General features: G+C 35.9%; 2 protein-coding genes across 3 annotated transcripts in view; one reads left to right on the plus strand and one right to left on the minus strand.

Moving 5' to 3' along the window:
• Positions 1-767: 767 nt before the first annotated feature.
• Positions 768-1,670, minus strand: LOC124160541 (transmembrane protein 242). Its single transcript, XM_046536406.1, has 3 exons — positions 1,380-1,670; positions 1,066-1,304; positions 768-985 (listed from the first exon to the last, which is right to left on the minus strand). Exons 1-3 carry the CDS (start codon positions 1,474-1,476, stop codon positions 830-832), a joined length of 492 nt encoding a protein of 163 aa, XP_046392362.1. The 5' UTR covers positions 1,477-1,670; the 3' UTR covers positions 768-829.
• An 85-nt stretch (positions 1,671-1,755) lies between these two features.
• The window catches only part of LOC124160540 (palmitoyltransferase ZDHHC9), a 33,839-nt gene continuing 12,395 nt past the window's right edge, over positions 1,756-23,199 (plus strand). Inside the window, exons 1-6 of one of the 2 annotated variants that reach the window (XM_046536404.1) lie at positions 1,756-2,175; positions 9,957-10,159; positions 11,730-11,864; positions 13,016-13,153; positions 15,961-16,115; positions 21,766-21,883. In XM_046536404.1, the coding sequence (XP_046392360.1) occupies positions 1,946-2,175; positions 9,957-10,159; positions 11,730-11,864; positions 13,016-13,153; positions 15,961-16,115; positions 21,766-21,883 (979 nt within the window). In that variant the 5' untranslated portion in view covers positions 1,756-1,945. The remainder of the gene's footprint in view (positions 2,176-9,956; positions 10,160-11,729; positions 11,865-13,015; positions 13,154-15,960; positions 16,116-21,765; positions 21,884-23,199) is intronic. The other variant, XM_046536405.1, reaches the window with a different exon arrangement.

The raw sequence follows: 23,199 nt of genomic DNA on the forward strand, positions 1-23,199 counted from the left end.
ACCCTTGTAATACATCAATGACATCAATTATGAAAACAAGCTACGAGTGAGTTTATGAATGTACTATTGAACCAGAGCCTCAAGTCACAGTACAAAGAATTCATAAAATTGAAATCCATAAACACCTATCCGCTTTATTATCTTGTGAAGAGAAATAGCTGCAAAACTTACAAGGGTGATAATAGGGGTAAAATTTCTTGGCTTGGGGAGCAGGAATTTTAGGGTAGCATTGGTGTATGGACAACTTTCATTCCAGGATATGCAATATACATACATACTATGCTCTGAGGCCTGGTCTGACTTTTGATACCCCTCAGTAACAGAAGGATTAACAAAATACGGGCTGGTTTTCCATGCACGGGAAGGCTTATCCTATCGTAACACATCTGGTGCTCTTAGGATTAATAATCCATAGTGTCCCCAAGATATAAATATTACTTGGAAATAATACCACAAATTATAAGAGTCCCAGGTAATTGGTCAAAATTTAAATCCCTGCCCAGCATCAAAAGTTTTAGTCGTATTGTTAGAGCTAGTCTGGTAGAACTAAAATTCCTAGGATGAAATAACTGCTACACCTTTTCCCATACCCTGGCCATGGGCTGACAATGAAAATTACTAGATAGTAGGTTAATGTTGAACGCTCAACGTTTAATCTCAAATGCTGTTTAAAAAATGTCCAATTTAATTAAAATACTTACTTTGAAGAGCATCATCACTGGATCCATTGGGCATATTGTTTTTGGTAAAAAATAAAATTGCAGGAGTTAGACTTATAATGAAATACTTTTAACTAATATTAAAAGGTACAATAATTTACATGCTATTATCAATCACTTTGTGCTACTTTAACATCTGGACTATTTTCTTCACTGATATACTTTAATAAATCGGTAAGACCTTCAAATTCCACCCTACTCTGGGGTGGGTCATTCTTTGGTACTCTTGGTAGAAAGGATCCAACCTTCATCCTGAACTCGTAAAGCTAAACCAGAAAAAGTCTCCAATAATTATACGATAAATGTAATTTAAAAGACAGTATTACAGATAAAACTGAATACTCACATCATTAACACCCATTATTTTCCAAATGGAATAAAATAAAATACCGCATCCCGTGAACGCGTATAATGTTCCTATTCCTAATGCTTTCATTGCTAAAGCAGAGCCACTCACAGGAAGTTCTCTCGTGGGAATAAGTCCTCTGTTAAAAAATGCTGGGTCCCTTTTCTTGGCTGCTGCTAGAGTAGTCCCAAAGCCCACTAACATTGATAATCCGGTTACTGATGATAGGAAAATAGCAGCTACGGAAAGAGTATACGGTAAGTATCAAAATATTACAACTAAATGGATTAAATGAAGAAAATTTGTGTATTTACCTTTTAGCCGAAATGCTTTGTCCTTTTCAGGCTGTTTTACATCACTATCCATTTTGTTTCCTTCAACGGCGGTGGCGGTTAAAGATCTACTGTCCATAATGGCCCAGAACAACAGAAAATACTTATTCCTACAACCTACACGGCACTTCTTTCATGAAAACATTTTACAATATCGGCTTAGAAAGTAACTTGTAGCTGTATGCATGGAATCACAGAGTACTGCATTCAAAACACTGAACACAAATGTAAAATAAATGTACAGCCGCACAAGTTCTCGTGCTATTCATGCAATGTTTTTGTCTCATTTCGATTCGCTTTTGTTTCTTGAATTCATTCCTGCGGATAACACCTGAGCGTGTTGTGTCGAAAGGACGTTGATCAAGAGTATAGCAAGTTGTTTTACGCCCTTGCCATTCAGTTGGCGATAAGATGTTTACGATGGGTGTTGAGTTTGGATTCAGTGATTTTGTGAAAATGAAACATGAGTTCATGTGAAGTTCTGAGCCATTGTGACCGCTGCAATGGCAGGATAATCTGTAGAACGGTGCCTATGTCGGAGATTTCTCATGGTCACTATACCTGACTATCATTACTACTTAGTGCGTACAGATTCACCATCTGACAACGAGGACGAAGTTAACGTGAAGATGCCGCATGTAACACGCAAGTGGGAAGTTTTTCCAGGGAGGAATAAGTTCTGCTGTGATGGGCGAATCATGATGGCCCCCCAGACTGGAGTGTTTTATATTACGTTAGGTTTAATAGTTGGAACAAGTGGATTATTCTTTGCTTTCGAGTAAGTCATTGGTGATATATCTTGTTCCCATATTTTTTCTTAGCTTTTATTTTCTTATGAAAACTTTCTTATTTACTCAGTCGTCTTGCGATTTCCGTCTACTCCTCCACTAGGATAATGTTTTATATCAGTGTATTCGCATGTGAAGTAGCGGCGTTATTATGAAAATTTAATAAGCTGTAGCTGGCGCGTCTATTTGAATCATTTCACTTCTGGATATCTGAGTATTTTTCCTGTTTAATATTGGATGAGAAAATCTCTCCTCGTCATTGAAAAATCAAAGGCGGATTCATTCAGTGTATGCTTTTGTGTGAGAATAGGCGAAATTCTGTCAACTTTGAAGTCGTAGTGATGCCATAACAGCCACTGTGTGATTAAGATATGGTTCTCTGCAACTGAATATTATCATGTTTCAGAAAATTTTGCAATCTAAACGGACACTGAAGTAAGCTGAGTCTGACTTTTAAATGTCACTGGTTCACCAAAGTAATCAAAAAGTGACTTATCGTTAGTGCTCTCATCTTCGTCTGACTCTTTCTCATGCTTGTTATAGATTCAGGAAAGGACGTATTGCGATACCGTTGGCATAAAGATTCCTCAGGGTATACATTCTCAGTAGGCAGTTGCATCCTCTTGTGTAATCTGTATTGAAAGGCAAGTCCTCAAGAGTATTTCACTTCTTCTTTCACACATTTCTCCTCTTTTAAGTACTGCTTATTATGCGTTTTCGTATTTATCTCTCAGGAATACTCATTAATAGCCTTGTATTTGTGGCAAAATGCTCTTAACCATGCATGAAATGCTCATACCTCAGCACATGTGCATTCCCGATGTTGTTTTTCTGCTGATAGACGTGTTCACTTGATTGTGTGACAACATTACTGATCACAACCTTTGTGCCTATGTATGCTGGTGTTGAAGTGAACATTTTGCCAAATGTTTTACCTCATTGAGTGCAATAATTTGTGAAGGGAGTTTATAATCGAAGCGAAAGGCCCTTTTTGGTTTGAATTGATGCTAATTTTATATCCTTTCTTTTTCTTAATCTAAATCCACACATCATTCAGGATGTGTTTTTACAGAAGTTTGAATTTGTTGAAATGGATCGTGACGAGAGAGCATAGAGAGACTTGAAGTCGTGAAAGCTGAAAATGCTGAGCATATTGTTTACTATTAGTGACAAAATAGTACCCAGTGTAAAAGACTACACTCCTAGATTGGGTGTTGCCTCTTGGGTCTCAAGAAGTTCCCTTCGAAATTGGTCTGAAATCGTGGCATTCTTCATGTTTCTCTTCAGATAATAACTGCTGATTTTTGGGATTATATCTTTTGGCCTGAATACCGTGTAATAGTGGAGTATTCAAGGTGTGATTTCACTAGTTATCAGTTATAAATCCCTGTTACTTTCTCACCTGAAGCCCTTCCTTACATCGGCACGATAAATCGCAATATATTTTGGTATGTTCCAAAATTATTTCCATTATATGTTCCATACGACAGGGCTGAAAATGTCTGATATAATTTTATAACAAAGTTAATAAATTCCCTTTTAGTTTTAGGGCTTCAATTGTCCATTATAAACCAGTGAATAATGAAAAGTGGCTTCTGTAGCATGTGATTGGCTAGACTATATCTTTCGGGGAGCAAACCATTATTAGTTACCTTACTAGTTGAGGAAAATCCTCAGAAATCAGTGTGCATGGCACTAACACATTAATAATATCATTAAGTAATGAAATCTAGTCAAGAGTGAGTTTATTGATATACCATTGAACCAGATCCTCAAGTCACTACGCATTCACAAAACTGAAATTCCACCAACACTTGTATGTTGTATTTTCTTGTGATGTGAAATAGTCACAAAACTTCAAAGTAATGAGCAGGGAAACTACTTGAGAAATAAGTAGGAAGAATACGTGTGTTGCTCTGTTTTGGTGGGGGACTGGAACTCTGAAATTTAATGGAGCCAGTGGTGTGAGCGCCAGGAAATATTTTCCTTTTTTTGCTGACCGTGTATCTGCAATGTTGAAAAAAATCTGGCATGTTGAATTATTAGAGCTAAGTGTTACTTGGAATTATAAATACACTTATTTTTTAAAATTTTGTACTGTCCACTTTAAAATGTTCACAGGCATTTTAGCCAGCAGTAGGGAAATTAAAATGCTGCTGTGGTCGTAAAAATTGGGTGCTACCAAGGACTTATTTACTAGTTGTGATGCCCTGACTCTACCTGATTTTGTTTAACTAATAACTTATCCTTTGGGATATTGCAATTTGAAACCTAGAGAAAATATATATATTTTCCTTACTCTTTCTCTTATATACTGTGAAATACTCAAATACTGATAATGCATATATTACACGTTCATGTAATATGTACTCAATCTTCTGTGATGGACTACTGTCAATGGGATTTTGATTGTTTTTTTATGTCGTCCTGATAAGATAACCTGATTTGATTGTATGGAATCATATCATTTCGCAATATCTTTCCTTATCTGATGTAGCATATCCGTCATTACAAATGGAATTCAAATTGAGAGACACATGCAGGTATAATTATCTACAATATGTTTTCCTGATCAATTACAGCACTTGTGATCAGCTTGGAATAATGTAATGATTCAATTTCAATTTTGGTCAGTGGTGAAAAAATTGTAATCAATCCCTGGAGAAGTGGTCAAGTACCTCCCGAAGTAAATCTCTAGAATAAATAATTCTTATAGATTTTTATTATTACATTATGTGTAATTCCTTCTTAACACATTCAATGCGGATGATATTTTCACCGAAACCTCCAGTGACGGATGGGCGATTTTGCTTCATAACGGTGGTCTTGGAAGTAATACAACAGAATTTGCAATTTTTTTCGTTTCTATTTCAAGCAATTAGTAAAAAACCCTAATGACATACATGTATGCCACCCGTCACCAGTAATTGACAATTCACGCAACCCGCATTACACACATGCAATTTTCCTTGTATGAAGGAGTGAACTTTTCATATTTCCGTTTATAATACTTCTTCTACCATTGATTCCTTAGGTTAATGGCGGAAATATCTTGGAATTAGTCTTTACGTGTATTTTTTTTGTTTCAACGGCCGTAGATTTAATTTTTTCAAGTCCCAGAAGTAGAACACACAATGAACGGCAAGAAAAATATAAATTTATGGGATAAACATTTTTTTAAATCTATGTTACCCCAGAGTTATTGCAAAATTGAAACATTTCAATAAAAATTCTCACAAATTTTAATGATATATTTGAAAGCAAGGCCTTGTAGCCCTGGTTGACCTTCACATTCTGGGCAAATTGCAGTCACTGTCCTTCGGATGCCTTCACGGTTAGCGGAGAAATGAAGAGCCTGCATCATTCCTAAAAACCTATCACGGCATATTTTCTCCCGAATATCGGTACTCACACTAATTCTGACCTCCAATCATTAAAAAATCGTGTTAACCCTAATTGCGCCCATGTGGAGAAGAAGGCCCAGCCAAGTTACCAGTTCTCCCTGTCTAACAGCTTCCAATCCATTATGCCCTTAGTGAAGGCCCATGGTGAAGGATTTTGGAGGAAAATGCTTACAGCATTTTCTCCGTCTATGAGAGGATTATTTCAAAGAAAATATCATTTGCAAGTTGAAATAATCTCTGGGAGTGCCGCTGGTAGGGAGGGACTCCAACCTTGAGCCTTAAAAATTATCAAGCAAAATAGTACAATTTGTGTAATGGAGTGTTGCATATGTGATTAATACCTTAGTTTTTATGAAAATTAAGACTGTATCTGTACCTAACACTAGAATGTATTAATGACCTACAAAATGAAAACACCATAATGATCAGAGGACAAGTAATTGATGCAGAGCAATGACTGAGAAAATATGCCGTAAAATTAGGAAAAAAACCCAAATTATGTAAAAAAACGTAATTTGCAATAATTATTTTAAAATTATTAATAAAGTATAAAATACGACCTTTTGGACCGCATGGAAACATTTTTGAATAAAATAGTAAGTTTTGAGACGGGAATACACGTTATTAACAAAAACTAAGTCTGATAATAATTTTTGTGGTTGTACATAAGATATGAATAAATTAAAAAATAAGATAAAAATACTATTTCAAGGGCATAATTAATGGTTAAATGCCGTAATGCTTAAAATACCTCTGAGTCTATTTTTTTCCGCAATTTCGTTTACAAAGCTAAGGAAACAAATAAACAAGTAAAAAAATACAGACCAATACTGTAGATAATGTAATGCAGTGTTGCATACGCCATTAATATGTTATTTTTTTATGAAAAGGAAGAAAATCTGCAACTAACCCAACACGTATGAATAACTCAGAAAATGAAATAAAATATAAATGAATAGAGGATTGGTAATTGACCTAGGGAAACGAATGAGAAAATATGCAGTAAAAGTAGGAAAAAGACCCAAAAAAAATCACCCAGGATAAACGTAATTTTCATTAATAAAAAAATGTTCCTAGCAAAAGAAATTCAAATATAACATCATTAACTGAAGCACCGCACTAAGATCATTTTTTTATAATGTAGTGAGTATGAAACGGGGATAAATATCTTCAATAAAAAAGTTAGTCTAATCATAATTTTTGTGATAGCACATAAAATATGAATAAATTAAAAATAAAGGTAAAAAAACAAATTTAAAAGAATTATCCATATGTAAGGCATGCTTATGATATTTACGATAAGAATGATGAAAAAGAGACGAAGGAAATGAAAAGAAAAATCTCAACCTGCCAAATTGTTCCAAAAACAGCAGTAAAGTAAACAAAAAAACACTAAAAATGAAGGAACACGTAGAACTAGAAACGGACACTTCCGCAATGGTGTAAGGTCAATCCCAAACTGCGGGAGGGTGAAAAAGTAACGCTAGGTGCGCTCGGAGCACCCTAGTGACCAGCGGAAAAACGTACTCCCGAAGACATACATTTATGTCATCCGCCTGAGTGGAAAAGCCCTCATGACATATATATATGTCATCCGCACTGAATGTGTTAAAGAGGCTAAAAGGATGGGAATGAAAGCCCTATTTTTAAATAAGTACTTAGATCAAATATTAATAATGTCCCAGAAAAGGAATATGTAAACACGAATATAGTAGAAATGAGTGGTGAACATAATCAAAATAATCTGAGGATTGTTAGCTGATAATGAAGTGTTCCTTTAAGTTATGTTGATACCACATCGTCTTTTCTTTGGCCATTTGTACTTATACTTTTGATGTGGGAGGGGTAAATACCCTGCCTATTAGTTAGGTTAAAAATGGACATTTACCCATGGTTTGAGTAAATATCAAAGATGAGAGTATGTATTCACAATTTTATGTATCTTTTTTAGCTTTATTTATTAGAGAAAATTTTCTTTTAGTCTTTGGTTGGAATAGTAAGCTCTGAACACTAGAAGCATGCTAGGGGTTAATATCATGCCTATCCATTTACCCATCATTTTTTCACACTTTTGTGTCATAGTTGCTGGTTGGTGTTTTTCGAATTTTCATGATATATGGATTAGTCTACTCTTACAAAGTTTTTGTCCTTGTTCACCCTCTAAATCATTATTCTGTGTGATGATGTGCTTATAGTGAAATGGATCATTTTAACCTCTCAGGGAATTCTGCTATCCTATGCTAGAATTTTATCTGTATTTCCAACTCAAATCAGTGTACAAAGAAGTGAAAAGCATTAATCGAATAGGATATGAGCAGCAGACTTGCAGGAGGAACGGAAAATGTGGTAAAAGTTATGAGAAACTGATTGTTAGACTTCCCATATAGTAGCTATAAGTTTCACTTTTACATGTCGTGTTGCGGCATAGTGCTGCTCACTTCCTCAATAAGCAGTCAGGAATAGCTAGGAGACATTTCAGTTAAATAATAATAAATGGCAAGAACGTATCCTGTGGATATTGTGTGTCCACTATTTTTTGGAAAAAGTGTTGAATTAGAACACACACCCTATGTGTGCATATTATGGGCAATTATTAAGTAGAGTGGTACATTCCTTGTTAGGGGATGTAGTTACGTAACATATTGTTTTGCCAATTAGCACATTGTGGCAAAGCTGTAAGCAAACTAATTTACTAATTTAGTTGATACTGTGAGCCGAATGGGAATCAAAGTACAATAGGCAGTGAGGGTGTCAATTACTTAGAGGGTGCAGCTCAGTGCTTTAATGAATCAGTGCCTATAATGCCAGATTGATGGTGCCAATTTTTTTATGATTTGAGATAAAGTAATAATCTTAATATCAACGTAAATAAATAGATGGGCCTTAAAAGTTTTCTATGATCTTTAACTTTTCTCCCAAAAAGGTTAGCTAATAGTAGGCAATAGATTATGTTATGTACTTTCAGATCTATTAATTTAACTAATTTTTTAATTTGATCCTCTGTACTTGATCCATGGTTCCAACTTCTGTGGTAAGGGATCTATGCACTGCTTCTATCATATAAAATTTACTAGTAAATCAAATTTTTGATTGTCTTAAAATTTTAGTGGAAACAACCATTGGTTTTTTCATGTAATACTGATGATGAATCTTCTTTGCATAGCTGTAGCATGTTAGCGAATTAAAATACTCTTTAATTCACTAAAAACTTTGCTTTGTTAGAGCCCTTTAAGTAAAGAATTTGTTTTCTACCTTACTCAATGGTCAGACCTCTATGCCCTACTCTGTTTAAGGAAACATCTCTCTAGGTACATCAAAAACTAAAGTTTTCCTCCCTTATGCTTCCAGTATGCATTGTTGCTACCCCTTTCATGTACCAAATTTGAAATGAGTTGCAATTTCAAGTTTTAGTAAATGGCCCCATTTAATTTTTTTCCTGGAATATACAGGGTGTTTATGAATAGTGGGGTTTTAACACTTTCTTATATTTATTGAACTAAACTTAGAGCTATAAATAATGCTTCAAATGAAAGAGCAACTCAAGCATTTTGTATATAAACATACAAATACTCAATGGGTGCACCATTTGTTACACAATAAACGTGATGATGATATGCAAGTTATTCCCTAACGTTGATTAGTGTCTCTTGAAATTTGTTGCAACAGCTGTTTTAATCCTGTTTCTTGATTCATAAAAATCAGCAGGTAGTATAGGGAAGGATGTCATTATCACCTAAAGGATCAAAACCGAATTTAACACAGAACACATGTCGCACAGTAACTACAGATTCCGTTTTTGCAAGCAGTAAAACACAAAGTTTTCTGTTCACAAGTTGCCATATTTGCTACTTGTGCTCTCTAACGGATGGGGACGAAAATATTTGGTTCACATTCATATTGTGGCCAACAAACAAAACTGTGTTAGTTGCTCTTTCATTTGATGCATCATTTATCGTTGTAAGTTAAATATAATAAATGCTGTAAAGCATTAAATCCCCGATATTCATTTGGAAACACCCAGTATTTTCATTATGATTCGTATGGATACCTCCACTGCACAAATGCTCAATAATCGCCCACCGAATCAAATCTGCTCATCTAGTAGCCCAACTATACGAATGCACTCAGCTGGCAGCAGCCGAAGCACGAATGCTCACCTCCGAAGCTTGGAGAATTGGATTGCTGAGTGTTTGTGGAGTGGAGGTATGGATATGTTTTCCATAATTAACTTCCTGGTTTGTGAATTAAGGATAAAATATTTTGTTTTCATGTAATCTGATTTCTTCCCACTTCCTGGTATTCCTCACTTTTGTCACCATTACCATTATTGAGCCTGTGAAGTAATAGCATTGAAATTTGTTTTGCAGTTGCCCATTCCTGGCACTTCGCCTCACTCCAGCAATTCCAGTCGTGGGTGCTGCTCTTTTTGCATTTGTCTTGTCTTCACTTCTTCGCACAAGCTTCAGCGATCCTGGAGTCATACCACGGGCGACTCCTGAAGAAGCTGCTCATGTTGAGAGGCAAGCTGCAGAAGCTGCAGTGTCTGCCGTTGCTCCAGATGGCAACCCAGGTGAAAGTCAATGCATGTTTAGATTATCCAGTATAGATTTTAATCTTTCTTAACTGAGTGAAAGTAGCATGAGTGCTGCTTATTTGTAATGAAATGTGTATATTCTTGTTTGCCGCAACTTGCGCGGAGTAGGTTGACAGCTTAGTTATAAAAAGAAGAAAGAAATTTATGAAAGTAAAATGTCCCAAGGCATTTAAGCAGAAGTTCCTAAGCTACATAATTTTGTATTTGTATTCGGAACCAACAAGCTTTGGCAATGTATGAATTGTAGTTGGAGTATAGCTCTTGGCTTAATATTCCGATTCTTAAGTGATGATGAAAAGTTAATTCATAGTTATAAGAAGTTTGGCAAGATCCTGAAGCCTGTTGCACTCCCTGTGTTTGAATTTGTCTTCAGCAGGCGATAGAATTCATTTTTACCCCCATTCAATTAGTTTTTATTTTGTGAAATGCTTCCTTTGTTAACACGTTGCGTACGGATGGCGAGAATTCTAATCATTTTTTTTCCGAACGTTCCGGATGGATGACGAAGATTCTCGTCATTTAGGTGTGTCAACCTAAACAATTTTAAAGCGTACAATACGTATTCGTTAGTGCGTTTTCAGTTGTTGTTCGTTATTCATAATGAATTGATGCATCATAACGTTTGATTGGATAAAGTTATATTCTAGAAAAATTTCTAGCTTTTTAACCATGTTTGAACCAAAGGCATTACGCCCTAATAGGCGCATATTTTCGATTGAAAGCAAAACTCAAGTTTTAATTGTGAAAGATCGAGGAAATCAAAATTGAGTAATGACCGAGTTTCAATCCAAACTCGATTTTTCACCTTCGTTCTGGATCATTTCCTTGATCTCAGCAGCGTCAATACCAGCCTATGACAACAGCATCCGTACCTTGAGAAAGACATCTCTTATAGGCCTGTAAAATCGTAAAAGCACATCCTCGGTTACCAAAAATGCATCTCAAACAATTGATCTTTCTTCAAAATATTAGTGAAGCTGAATGGTTCCAAGTGGTGATCCCAAAACTTGAATGTGCGTGCATCTGTAAATTTTTACTGCTAATAGTTCAAGCATGTCTTCCAAGTATGTACTTCGATTTTTTTCATTACTCAAATGTGTATTTTGAATGTATTTTGAATGACGTGTAAAAATGTGTTTGTACTGCTTGGTTTTTTTAAAGAACTTGATTTTTTTTTAATTTTCAATCTTTTGGTCCAAATTTTAATTTCTGTTGAAAAGTCAAGCGTTTCATTTCAATTAAAAATTGATTGCTTGGAAACTCCATTTCAAACAACATTTCTCCATCACTAGTCGTGTGACCTTACCAGCCATTGTGAAATCTGGGTTCAAAACCTGGCTAACAATAAGTGAAGTTTTTTCATGGTGAATTTAATCCTTGGTTTAACCTCAGTTCTTAGCTTTCCGTCCCACAAAATTGCAATGGATTAACCATAAGGCTGAAAGTCATTAGTCTAACAAAAGTTCTAATGCTTATAGAAATTCATTCTTTTTGCTTAGTTCTCCATTTAATCGGTCTCTTTTTTTTCTCATGTTTATTCCATTAGCAGCATATAGGCCACCCCCGCGAACAAGGGAGGTTCTCATCCGAGGTCATCCTGTTAAGCTCAAGTATTGTTTCACTTGCAAAATATTCCGCCCTCCACGAGCTTCTCATTGCAGTTTATGTGATAATTGTGTGGGTAAGTGGCAACTTCTGTGTGATATTTTCTCTGATGTTTATTAATGTAACTGCTTTCTTATATCATGCAAATAAATCCCCTGTAAAGATGGAAAAAAAATTCAGATATCATTACTGCAGTTAATCCCAATGCTACAGTATTTGCCAAAATATCATGTTATAAATTTTTAATTATTATTTTAATTGTATCTTCTAAGTATTCATTTGTCTAGAATTTCCTGGTACTCCTTTGTCATAATTTCTAAATGGAAACAATATTTTCTGTCTGAAATCCTCAGTGCATGAATTTTATTTACCGTATATGTCTGAATATAGTCCCCCCTTTTTTTTTCAAAAATGCCTGTGGTAAAAGTAAATGGGGGGGACTATATTCACACGCATTATTTTAACTTTTCCCAAAACTGAAGCCTCAAAATTAGGGGGGGGGGGGACAATATTCGGAGAAATACAGTAAACGTATGTATTGTTTTGATGGTATAGTTGTGATTTGATTTATAAGCAATGCAGTACTTGTAACAAATTAAAAAATAATTTCATTTTATTCCTTTAAATGATGTAAAAATATTTTTAGCAGATTTTATTTCAGACAGTGGTCTGTGGACAGACATCTTTTTTGGAATTCTTAAAGTTGCATCTTTTCTTGGATATTTAAATGAATTTTGAAGTTCAATTGAACAAAATTTAAATTCTATTCTCCGAATAACTTTACTTGGTGAAAAATATGAGAGAAATTCTCTCCAAGAGTTCACTGAAAATACAAGATATGGATTAGAGGTAATTTTGAAATGGGGTAATCTATGAAATATCCCAGGAAAAACTAGTGAGTTGGTCACCCTACCCTTCATTTTTGCCGATTTTCAAGGTGACATAATTAACTGGAAAGGCTCCTATATAAAGTGAGATCAAAACTACCCTGTTTGAAGCAATGTTTTTCTCTGTACAATAATAGCGATATATTTGTATCCCAGACCTTATCTGTTCTCCTCATTTAAACTTAGTTTAAATGTAAATATTATAGATTTGATGTCAAAGTGGCATATTCATGTTGTTGAAAATATTTCTCATTGTTGCGTCACATTTCTGTTGTTTTGAGTGAATGACCTAGTTAAATCCTTTAATTTATGTTGTTTTCTTTTCTTTTTATATTTCCAGAGAGATTTGACCATCACTGCCCTTGGGTAGGAAACTGTGTTGGAAAGCGGAACTATCGTTATTTCTACATGTTTATTGTTTCTTTAGCATTCCTTTGTGTATTCATCTTCGCCTGCTCTCTTACACATCTAATTTTGTGTGAGTATTCTTATTGCCATAATTATAAGTATCACATTTTTGCATTATAAATTTTTTGGTGGGTTTGCGGTCACTCTTGTTTCTCGAGAACTTGACTTGATATTCAACTTGATATCAAATAGTACTACTCGCACATCCCTACAAACTATTGTCTATTTTTGACGCATAATATTTGCTCAAAGTTAAATTTGCCTGGAGGGGGATCATCCCCTAGGCCTCTTCATCCCTCCCCAAAGTATATTCCTAGTTACGCCACTGATAAGTACTGCTCTGAGCACCCACACTGTTTACATCATGGTAGCCAACCTGAAAAGGTAAAACAGGGCTCCCACACAGGGTTGATTGATTTAAATCATGATTTAAATCACGATTTAAATCACTTGATTTTTCTTTTAAAAAATCAGGTGATTTAAATCATAATGTGATCTATATGTTTGATTTTTAAAGAGTCAAGAAAAGGAAGCTGTAAGTGTATAATTTTGATTTTTATTTCTTAATTAATACAATGAATTGACAGTTATCAGCACAATGGTGGCTCTTAAATAGAAATGATACTGTAGGAATGCATGTAACATGAAAATTTAAAAAAATGGCTTTGGTTAGAATACTAGTGTATCCGATGAAAAAAAATTGTGTTCTGATTTAACTTCTAAGCGTAGGCACCATACAAAGTTGTAATTACAGAATTTTTCTAAACTTCATATGCTTTAGAACCGCATAATATTGCACATTTGATACTTCCAATGGCAATTTTATATTATGCTGGTGTAATTTTTAATTTGATACCATCGGCATTTCCATAGTTCTCTCCCCTGATTGACTAAATGTTGTATTAAGTTTAAAGTATGTTGCCTCTTATTGTTTCTGCAAACGATCATTCTCCAATATGCTGCCGAAATAGTTAGTTTTGCAAATAGTAACTGAATTTTTGATGAATGGAGAATCATTAAAATCTCTTTTAAATCAATAAAATCCGATTTAAATCGTTAAAATCTGATTTAAATAAAAAAAATCAACAAAAATGATTTTTTTGAAAACAATCGAGATTTTTATCAACCCTGCTCCCACACAACTGTGAAAACCTTAAAACCGTGAATAAGCCGTGAAATCCATCTGCCGTGAAAAAACCTGGAAAAGGCCGTGAATTTCGTCATGTGGCCTTAAAAATCTCTCAAACTTGATTTTAGAACTACAATTGAAAGAGCAAAAGATAAATCGAAACGTCAATCATGTTTCAAGGTCAGTCATATGCAGACACTGTCCACGTATTTATCTGCGCACGTATATTCTAAGCACAATTATTGGTTAGTGTGCCATGATGACTCATTGGCCTTAAGCCTGTACCAAAGCCAAAAGACTGGTAACCAAAGTGTTCATTAACCCTGGCAAAAATTCAAACACTTATTAATTTACCTGGCACCCTTGTCCCTCCATTTTCCCACTCACAACCTTTCGCCGGAGCTGAATTTTGCAAACTTTGTGTGATGTCATGAGATATAGCACTTTCATTACTGCGTTTGCATTCACAGCATCTGTTGTGTTTGTTAAACTTTTAGTTAAACTGCGGCCGATGATCGTTACGCGATCAATATTTCTGCCTGAAATAGTTTATCTAAAAACCGTGAATTTGACGACATCTAGATTGTGAAAACCTGGAAAAAAACGTGAATTTCATATTTTATTTAGAGTGGGAACCATGAAAAAAGTCCCCTTTTGTCCGAAGTTAGATCCCTCTCCCGAGTATGGGCTACTGACTGTATTTGAAAAACTACTGATTCATAGAATGTATTCTTATTCCTCTCTAGAGTCCTTGTTTCTGGTCCACTCAATGCTACCTTACTTATAGCTTACTTTGACTGTCCATTCGTTGCATTAATACAATTCTAATCATTGACTGTTCCTTTGGAAGGCTGCCCTCACATGATATCTTTCACCACTGAGTCCATTTTGCTTTATAAAAACACAGTCAATTCAATTCATTGATATGTAAGCCATTGTTTTGACTATATATTTTGTAATTGATCTCAGCATAATTGATTTTTGAAACAGTGACTTATTTTACTTTACAAATAGTTTTTAATTTGGTATGTAAGCTTCCACCCTGATTTAATGGATAAATGTTTTCCATGTTAAGTTGATTCATTTTAGGGGATGAATGTTTCGTACGCATTCCAGGTCATACCTTCAGGTCCTTAGGACTGCATGGTGTATGTTTGGGTGCTGGAACACGCCCAAAACTTGTCCGCTAAAATGAATCAACCCTTAACCCAGAAAACATTTATCCATTTTTTTATTTGTTGTGATTATTCTAATATTTGTGTGGGTTTGTGAGTGTTACGTTTTATTCCCATCTTTCAAACTGCTGGCAGTCTGTCAGTTTTTGTCTTTCTCTTCCTCAAACCTTTTCTATTCCCATAATTTTTGAGGCAACTAGTTTCTTCCTCCTCTTATGGACCTCCTATTCAAAAGTGTCTGTCTTGATATGTACCTCTGTTTAGTACTTCCCATTCGTACTTAATTTCCTTAATCAGGAATTCCGGACAAGAACCTCAAACCATTTTTCTGTTTATTAGGCATGGGATTTGGTATAAAATAGGGTGGAAGCCCCATGGAAAATCATATAGCGAGAAGCTGAAATTTGCTTGGGGTGATTAAGAAACTATTTAACTGTGATTTATATGTATAAAATACTTCATGTTGAACAAATGCCTCTTTTCTTTGATAGTTAATTGTGGCAAAACTCATTTCTCCTCAGTTAATGCCAATTTTCTCTGATTTAGTATCAATTATTTACTTTTTATGTGCAGTGACCAGGGACAACAGACCTTTTCTGGAAGCAGTGAGAGAAACGCCTGCCAGTGTAGTGGTTGGTGTTGTGTGCTTCTTCAGTGTCTGGAGTATTCTTGGACTGGCTGGTTTCCATACCTATCTCACCACATCAAATCAAACCACCAATGAAGATGTAAGTGTTTGCTGTAATTAGCCCTAATTTCTGCAAAGGTTTCAGCACATAAAGGCCGTTTTACACGGGGCACGGAATTGCGCAGGTTAGAGCTGCATTGATTTCTAAAATGGCGTGGAATTGCGCGAATGCATGAACGAAATTAGAACAGGGGCTATTTTGCCGTCTCGCATCCACGCATTCTCGCATGTGTTCTTGCAATTCACCGCTTTACACGACGCAATTTTGATTGCGCCTTTGCACGTACGTCAGATTGCGCAATTCCGTGTACCGTGTAAAACGGCCTTAAGAAACAATCTTCTATGCTGAAATTAATGAGTTAACATGAAAATCTGTGGCTAAAATGCTCAGTAAGCAAGTTAATTGGTATTAAATTAAATATATTATGAGAGTGAAAGCAACAAGATAGAGTAAACAAAGTGGGGCTATGGGCTAGATGACAGTGCTCTCAACCTCAAGTCAAAGGAATAAATGACTACCCATGGTAGATAAAGGCAGAACTAGTCAGAAAGTCCACACGAGCACTCTTGAGTTTCTTTCTATCGATACATGAGTAAATTGCACTTCTTCTTCAATGATAAGTCTTTCTTTAACCCTTTGACTGCCACTGGGCCGATATATCGGCCCTCGAAAGACTGCTTACTCTCTTACTCTTTCTCCTGTGGCCATTGTAAACCTAAGTGGTCTTTGGCCTCACCAACCATGCGCCTCCATGCACTTCTGTCTTCTGCCAGCTCTATGTCTGCTCCCATTCTTCTCAAGTCCTTCGTCACCTCGTCAATCCATCGCATCCTTGGTCTTCCTAGCAGTCTCCTAACCTCTGGCTTGCCTCTTCACACTTGTCTTATCATTTCTCTCTCATTTCTGCGTTGAATGTGGCCCAGCCACCTCAACCTCCTACTTTTTACTACGCCCACAATATCTGGCTCCCTATACAATAGGGAAGTGCACTAGTGTTTCAAATGCACCAAACACATTTTTTAAATTAGAGTTCAGAATAACATAATGTCGTAAAACCACAGTTTAAATCCTAATAGTGAGTACTTGATTCGAGATGACCGTCTGAAATATGGAAAAATTCAAAGGCCGCGAAAACGGGTGTCCATGTTGAATATTGGCCGTGACGTCACAAGGCAGTAGCAGAAGGCAGCTTCTACACCGTTTAGTTCTACCACTATTATTGCATAGAAAAATTACAGAATTTGAGGGTATCCGTTTTTTGCTGTCATAAAATATCTTCAGAATATATATGTGGCTGCTTCTCTTTTGAGTAAACGGCTTCATCATTGCGTAATATATTAATATTCATTTACGTGTCAACTTCAAGTTTGGAAAGAGTAGTACGAATAGCACATTGAATCTTTAATAAATGCATGATGGCATTTATTTTTCGCTGGGTATATTTTGACACAATGCCGTTTATCATGCCAAAACTTTTTTTGTAAGAACCAATCAAACTAATAAACCTATTTCAGACGTTTGCTGCAAGACTTATTCGTTACTTATAAATGTTATACCAAACTTTGATGTATTTGTGGTTACTGAATTTTTGAATAAGGAGGACAGGTTCAACGCTCCATAGAAATGCAAGACGTTAAGGCTAACAAGGGGAGACCGCGTACCTTGCTGCATCTTTTTCAATTAGGGCGTTAGTTAGGCTGTAATTAATTAATTTTCATGCGTTACTTTTTACAAGTTATATATATAAATCCAAAATATCCACAATTACCCAATGGGTCGGTTGGGGTAGTGGTATAGTGCACGAGTCGAAGGAAAGATGTTATTCGAAGGACCGTGGTTCGAGTCTACGTCATGGCATTATTTTTTGTTGCCTTCATTGTGATCATAAGGCGTCTAGTTTATCATTAATTATAATTGCAGCAATCATTGACATGAGACAATTTTTTTATCGTCATTATGGCGTTTAGGTATTTTAGCAGTGTCATTACAAACGCCGAGATACGATGACTACAAGGGTTGGTGTGCGCTAAAATGTTAATTTTTTCTTTGCTTATACTGACCAACTTCCACATTAAAAATGAAAACCACTCTTGCAAGAGCACATACCATTAAAGGCTCGCGGCAAGCAACAATATGCGTACAGGCATAATTAATAAGAACACAAAGCGAATATAAAATGCCATATATCTCGAACACTTGTAATTCACATTACTCCAAAGGGAGTTTACTTACTCAGTACATACCTCAGTACCTACCAGTTTACCTCAGTAGCAGTGCTAAAAGAACCATTCTGAAATATAATTTCAACTGACAAATAGGATGAAATAAAAGTTGATAACCCTGGACCGGGCGCGCTGGCGTATAAAATACGTCAATCTTTGAAAACCAAGGATTTCGACATTGTACGTACATTCTGGGCTATAATGGTCTCTTGTATTCTTACAATGTACTTTGACTGCCTATATTGCGAGTTTTCAAAGTTCGAGGTATTGTAGCTAATTTTTTAGATCAGCAAGATGAACCCGTCACCAGTGGAGTACAAATTACGCCGTGCGACCTGCCGTGTACCTTTATATCTGTATCACCTATAAATGTACTAATTTCAATAAATAAAGATTAACTTTAACAAAAATAGTTTGTTATCATATATGCACATATCATGGGCAAAGTACGCATTTTGCCCGGTCGTGTAAAAAAACAGTCGTGCCATAATTCTTTAACCAAACTACTTTCAGTTTATAAATTACGTAGGTCTTCGCGGAAGATGCTATATTTTGACTCAACACACTTTCTGATGTGACTGAGGTACCTATTAAGTAAATTATTATAATATAAATATCAATTTGATCTTACAATACCTTCAAATGATCTTCAAAACAGAATATCATCGATAGGCAAGAGTCAGGAGCAGCCTTGAACCATTTATTCCGTATAGCTTGCGCTTAAGGCACGGGAATGAATATCTTCTCCAGGCTTTTGTTTCGACGTCGAGATGCAATTTGGAACAAAAAATCATTTATAATTCTATTTTGAATTCTTGTTTTCGGTACTAGACGACATTTTTAGGAAGCAAACTCCACCGATTCCCGGAAACTCTCGCCGCGCTAAAGAAGGCGACGGAATACAGCGATACTCCACTGGTGACTACTGCCTTGTGACGTCACATCTCAATCAAGATGGAGGCACTGTGTTTCAGCCCAAAATGAATTTTTCCGACTTTCAAAACGTTTTAAAGTGCATACCCCAGATGCAGAAAATAAAAGTGACTATACTAATGTTTCTTTTTTAGGCTAAACTTTCAAATTCAGCAATAAAAAAAATTAGTGCACTTCCCTATTCTTACAATTCTCTTTTCTTCCTTATCCTCCATGTATCTCCTTCTTTTATCGGTCCAAAAATCCTTCTCAATATCTTATTTTCGAAAGTACTGAGGCTCTTCTGAGTTTTTTTGGTGAATGCCCACGTTTCTGATCCATATATAACTACAGGTTGTACTATGGTTTTATACATTCTTATTTTAGTGGTTTTTGATAGAATTTTGCTTTTAAATAATTTGATCAGGCTCCAGTATATTCAGCAGCTCGGCCCTCGCTGGTTGCGCGAAAACTGCCAGGGCCCGATTTATTGGCCTGAATTATTTAACTTTTTTTTGTGATCGTGGCCTTTTCAATGGCTGTAATCTATCTATGGTTATAAGATGTAAATATATCTCAAGAATTGGGAAAAAAATCTAGACGTATTAAATAAAATTAAAAAGCTGAACAATTTTTAAATCTGAAATGTAGCTAATTCCGGAAAATAGCCTGGGCAGTCTTCGTGCATCCCACCTGAAATGGGCTGGCAGTAAAAGGTTTAAAAAAATGCTCATTATGCTCACATTCACCTCAAGTAATTTATAATCGCTTTCTTTAATCCTCAACTACTGGTGTGGGGTGATGGTAGATCCCCAGGCTGGTAAATTTGTTGTTTACCTCCACGGTGCTTTGGCAACATCGCTTAGCTACTTAGTAGCTTCAATTCTACTCCCCTCCCTCCCACCACACTGGTTTTTGTCAGTCTATCTCACCCTTGTGAAGTGTAAGCATTGTGCAAAGTGATCTGGGGACTCGGTATGTCCCTGCACCGCTAGTTGCATTATACATAGATACCTCGTTTTTTTTGCATTGAAGTAGGTAATTACCATTGTGAAGTGAAGTGTTTTGCATTATTGAATATTACTATATTTTGCATTTTGTTATAATAATTGAACTATGAGTTCCCAGGACCTGAATGAACAGAAAATTAAATATAATTTTACAAAAAATGCAAGGTTTTTTCTAAAAATATGAAAAAAATATGAAATATTGAAAATATCAAAATCTAATGGTCTACAACTGTTGAAAATAATTTAAACTTTCAATAATGCATGGAGGTTTTGACAAAATGTCTGTAGTTATTAAGAAACTAAATAAATAATTTGGGGATATTCTATGTCCCCATGACGTTACTAAAGTCTCAAAATACCGCACCAGTAGTTAAGTTTCCCCCTTGCCTTGCTGGTAGTGCCAAGGCCAAATGGCCTATAAGACATCCTATTTTTACTCTATCTAATCAAGTTTAACCCACAATTACAGTTCCAAATATTGTGGTGAAAAGAAGCATTTCTTAAAATTACTTACTTACTTCCTTGGCACTACAGCCCGGTATGGGCTTTGGCCTCCCTCAAGACACCTGTCCATTCTCTACTGTTCTGCACTTTCTCCCACCATCTGACAATCCTCATAGCCTTTATGTCTTCTTCCACATCCTGCATCCATCTTTTCCTCGGTCTTCCTCTTTTTCTCTTTCCATCCATACATATTTCCATGTAGAATCTTCTTAGGCATCCTTTCTTCACTCATTCTTTTTACATGACCTAGCCAAGCTAGCCGTTGGGTCTTCACAAACCTCACTATGTCTTCGCCTCAGATAATATTTTCTATTTCCTTGTTTGTTCTTATCCTCTAAGTTACCCCATCTGTCACGGGACCATATATCTTTCGCAAAACCTTCCGTTCAAATATCCGCAGAGCTTGCTTGTTTCCAGCGGAGATGCTCCACGTTTCTGCTCCATATGTCACGACCGGTCTGATAAGTGTCTTATAGATCTTGAATTTCATCTCCTTAGATAGAAGAGTTGACTTCAGGAGCTTAATATTAGCAAAGTAAGCCCTATTTCCAGCCATTTTCCTCTTGTTGATCTCTTCTGTCATTGAGTTCTTACAGTTTAAATTAGTACCTAGGTAGCTGAAATATTTTACATTTTCAAAGTTATACTGCCCAAATGTAACATTTCTTAAAATGAAGGTTTAAAAGAAAAATTGGAGATATCAAAGTTTACAAACATTTGCCTGTGAATTTAGTGAGTGAAAATCAAATGTCAATAATTAGGGAATATAGAATTTTCCTTCCAAACATATTCAATTTTGAGATGCTTACAATGGTTACAAGCATTTTATTAACTAAACATAGGAATCAATGTAAGATTATTTATGACTTTTGTTGGTTTTAAGAAATTTAGTAATGAAATAATGATGATAAGGTCATTTTTTCCATTTTGTTTTCTTGAAGAGTGTTGATACTGTAGTCATTTATTCTATTATAGTTCATTGTTTTCACCATGGAATATTTCTATGTACTAAATTCAATGGTTTCATGTCATTCTTTACAGATCAAGGGATCATTTAGTAGCAAACAAGGCCAAGAAAGTTTCAATCCCTATAGTGAAGGAAATGTATGTTCTAATTGTCTCTATGTGCTTTGTGGTCCAACACCTCCCAGCCTCTTGGGTAAGCCTAATTTTTAACTTGCCAATGCAACCTCTGACCTTAACAGAGAGAACTTTGGTTCAAATATTATAACAATTTGGTTGAATTTCTTTAAACTTTCATTGAAGCATTACGCTTGTTGTATGGTAAAGAAAATGAACTTATGAATTTTAAGTGCAAAATGTTCTAATTCATTACGTTTTCTAGATGTGGTTGTGTGGATTTAAACGTTTTATGGTATTAATCTTTTGATAATAGCTTTTTAAAATTGATAACAATGGTTACTCATGAAAGTTATGTTAGTTATTGTATTTTAGTACTTTGTTATCTGCTGATTACTTAGCACAAGAAACATCTGAAATACCGTATAAGCGTGTGTAAGAGGTGCACACGTGTAAGAGGCGCGCCCCTATTTTGAGCATCGGAGCTATGAAGAAAAAAATTTTGCGGCATTTTTTTAATACTATCACGCAGTGTTGCAGACGTACGCCTGGAATTTCGACAGTTATTGAACTTTTCTCTTTCAATATTAATTAGCGGTAATAGCGGCATAAGAGGGAGTAGAAAGAGTTCCGATCCTCTTCGCATACGCCGTTGCTCTACGATGCTTGTCCTATTCACGAACAATTTTGTTTAAATGCTCTCGCAGGAGTATTGCAATAGAATTTCAGCCATGGAAATTTTTAAGGCAAAACACGACAGGCACATAGCATGAACCTTCCCTAGAGCTTGGACAACAATCGGGGCAGTCTCAGCGCCGTAGGATAATAACCACGTCGTAGATTTAACGGAACCACACTTGGCCCTCCATCAGCCAATGCCTCTGCCGTTTTTTTTTTAGTTTCCGATACCCCACAGGAAAATAGGAAAACATCAAGTTACAGGGGAACAATGGAAACGTGTTTCATCCCTACCCCGTCTCACCAACTGACCTTGATCGATCTCCCAGTTTATGGAGGTCAAATGCTTGGTGAGTCATCTACTGATGTGAGCCCGAAGATATCTCGATAGCTTTCAATAATTGTATGACACGCACGAGGTTCAAAAAAAAAAGAGATCTAACGCGACGCATATCTGACAGAATTTAAGTTTTTTAAGCTCTAATTGTTTGACACAAAGGTTTATGCTTAAAACAAGGCTACTAATATTCAAAATAATCCAAACAGGACAATTTTGGAAGAAACAAGCGTAGCATAAGCGCATTCAAACAAGACGAGACGGACTGGAAACTTTAGGCAACGCAAACTGCGTATATCACATTGCTGCGCCTTCGCCCCTTCGCTTTGGAGGCAACGACGTCACATGCAAGATCGGACGTGTTCTTCCCATGCTCCTTC

The sequence above is a fragment of the Ischnura elegans genome, chromosome 6 (assembly GCF_921293095.1).
Source record: "Ischnura elegans chromosome 6, ioIscEleg1.1, whole genome shotgun sequence".
In the NCBI taxonomy this organism is placed as follows: domain Eukaryota; kingdom Metazoa; phylum Arthropoda; class Insecta; order Odonata; family Coenagrionidae; genus Ischnura; species Ischnura elegans.

Excerpts from the sequence above, each read along its gene's own strand:
- LOC124160541 (XM_046536406.1), bottom strand. The coding sequence starts at position 1,476 with ATGGACAGTAGATCTTTAACCGCCACCGCCGTTGAAGGAAACAAAATG. Across the intron at positions 1,305-1,379 it reads CAAAGCATTTCGGCTAAAAG|CTGCTATTTTCCTATCATCA; the intron begins GTAAATACACAA and ends CTCTTTCCGTAG. Across the intron at positions 986-1,065 it reads AAATAATGGGTGTTAATGAT|CTTTACGAGTTCAGGATGAA; the intron begins GTGAGTATTCAG and ends TTTCTGGTTTAG.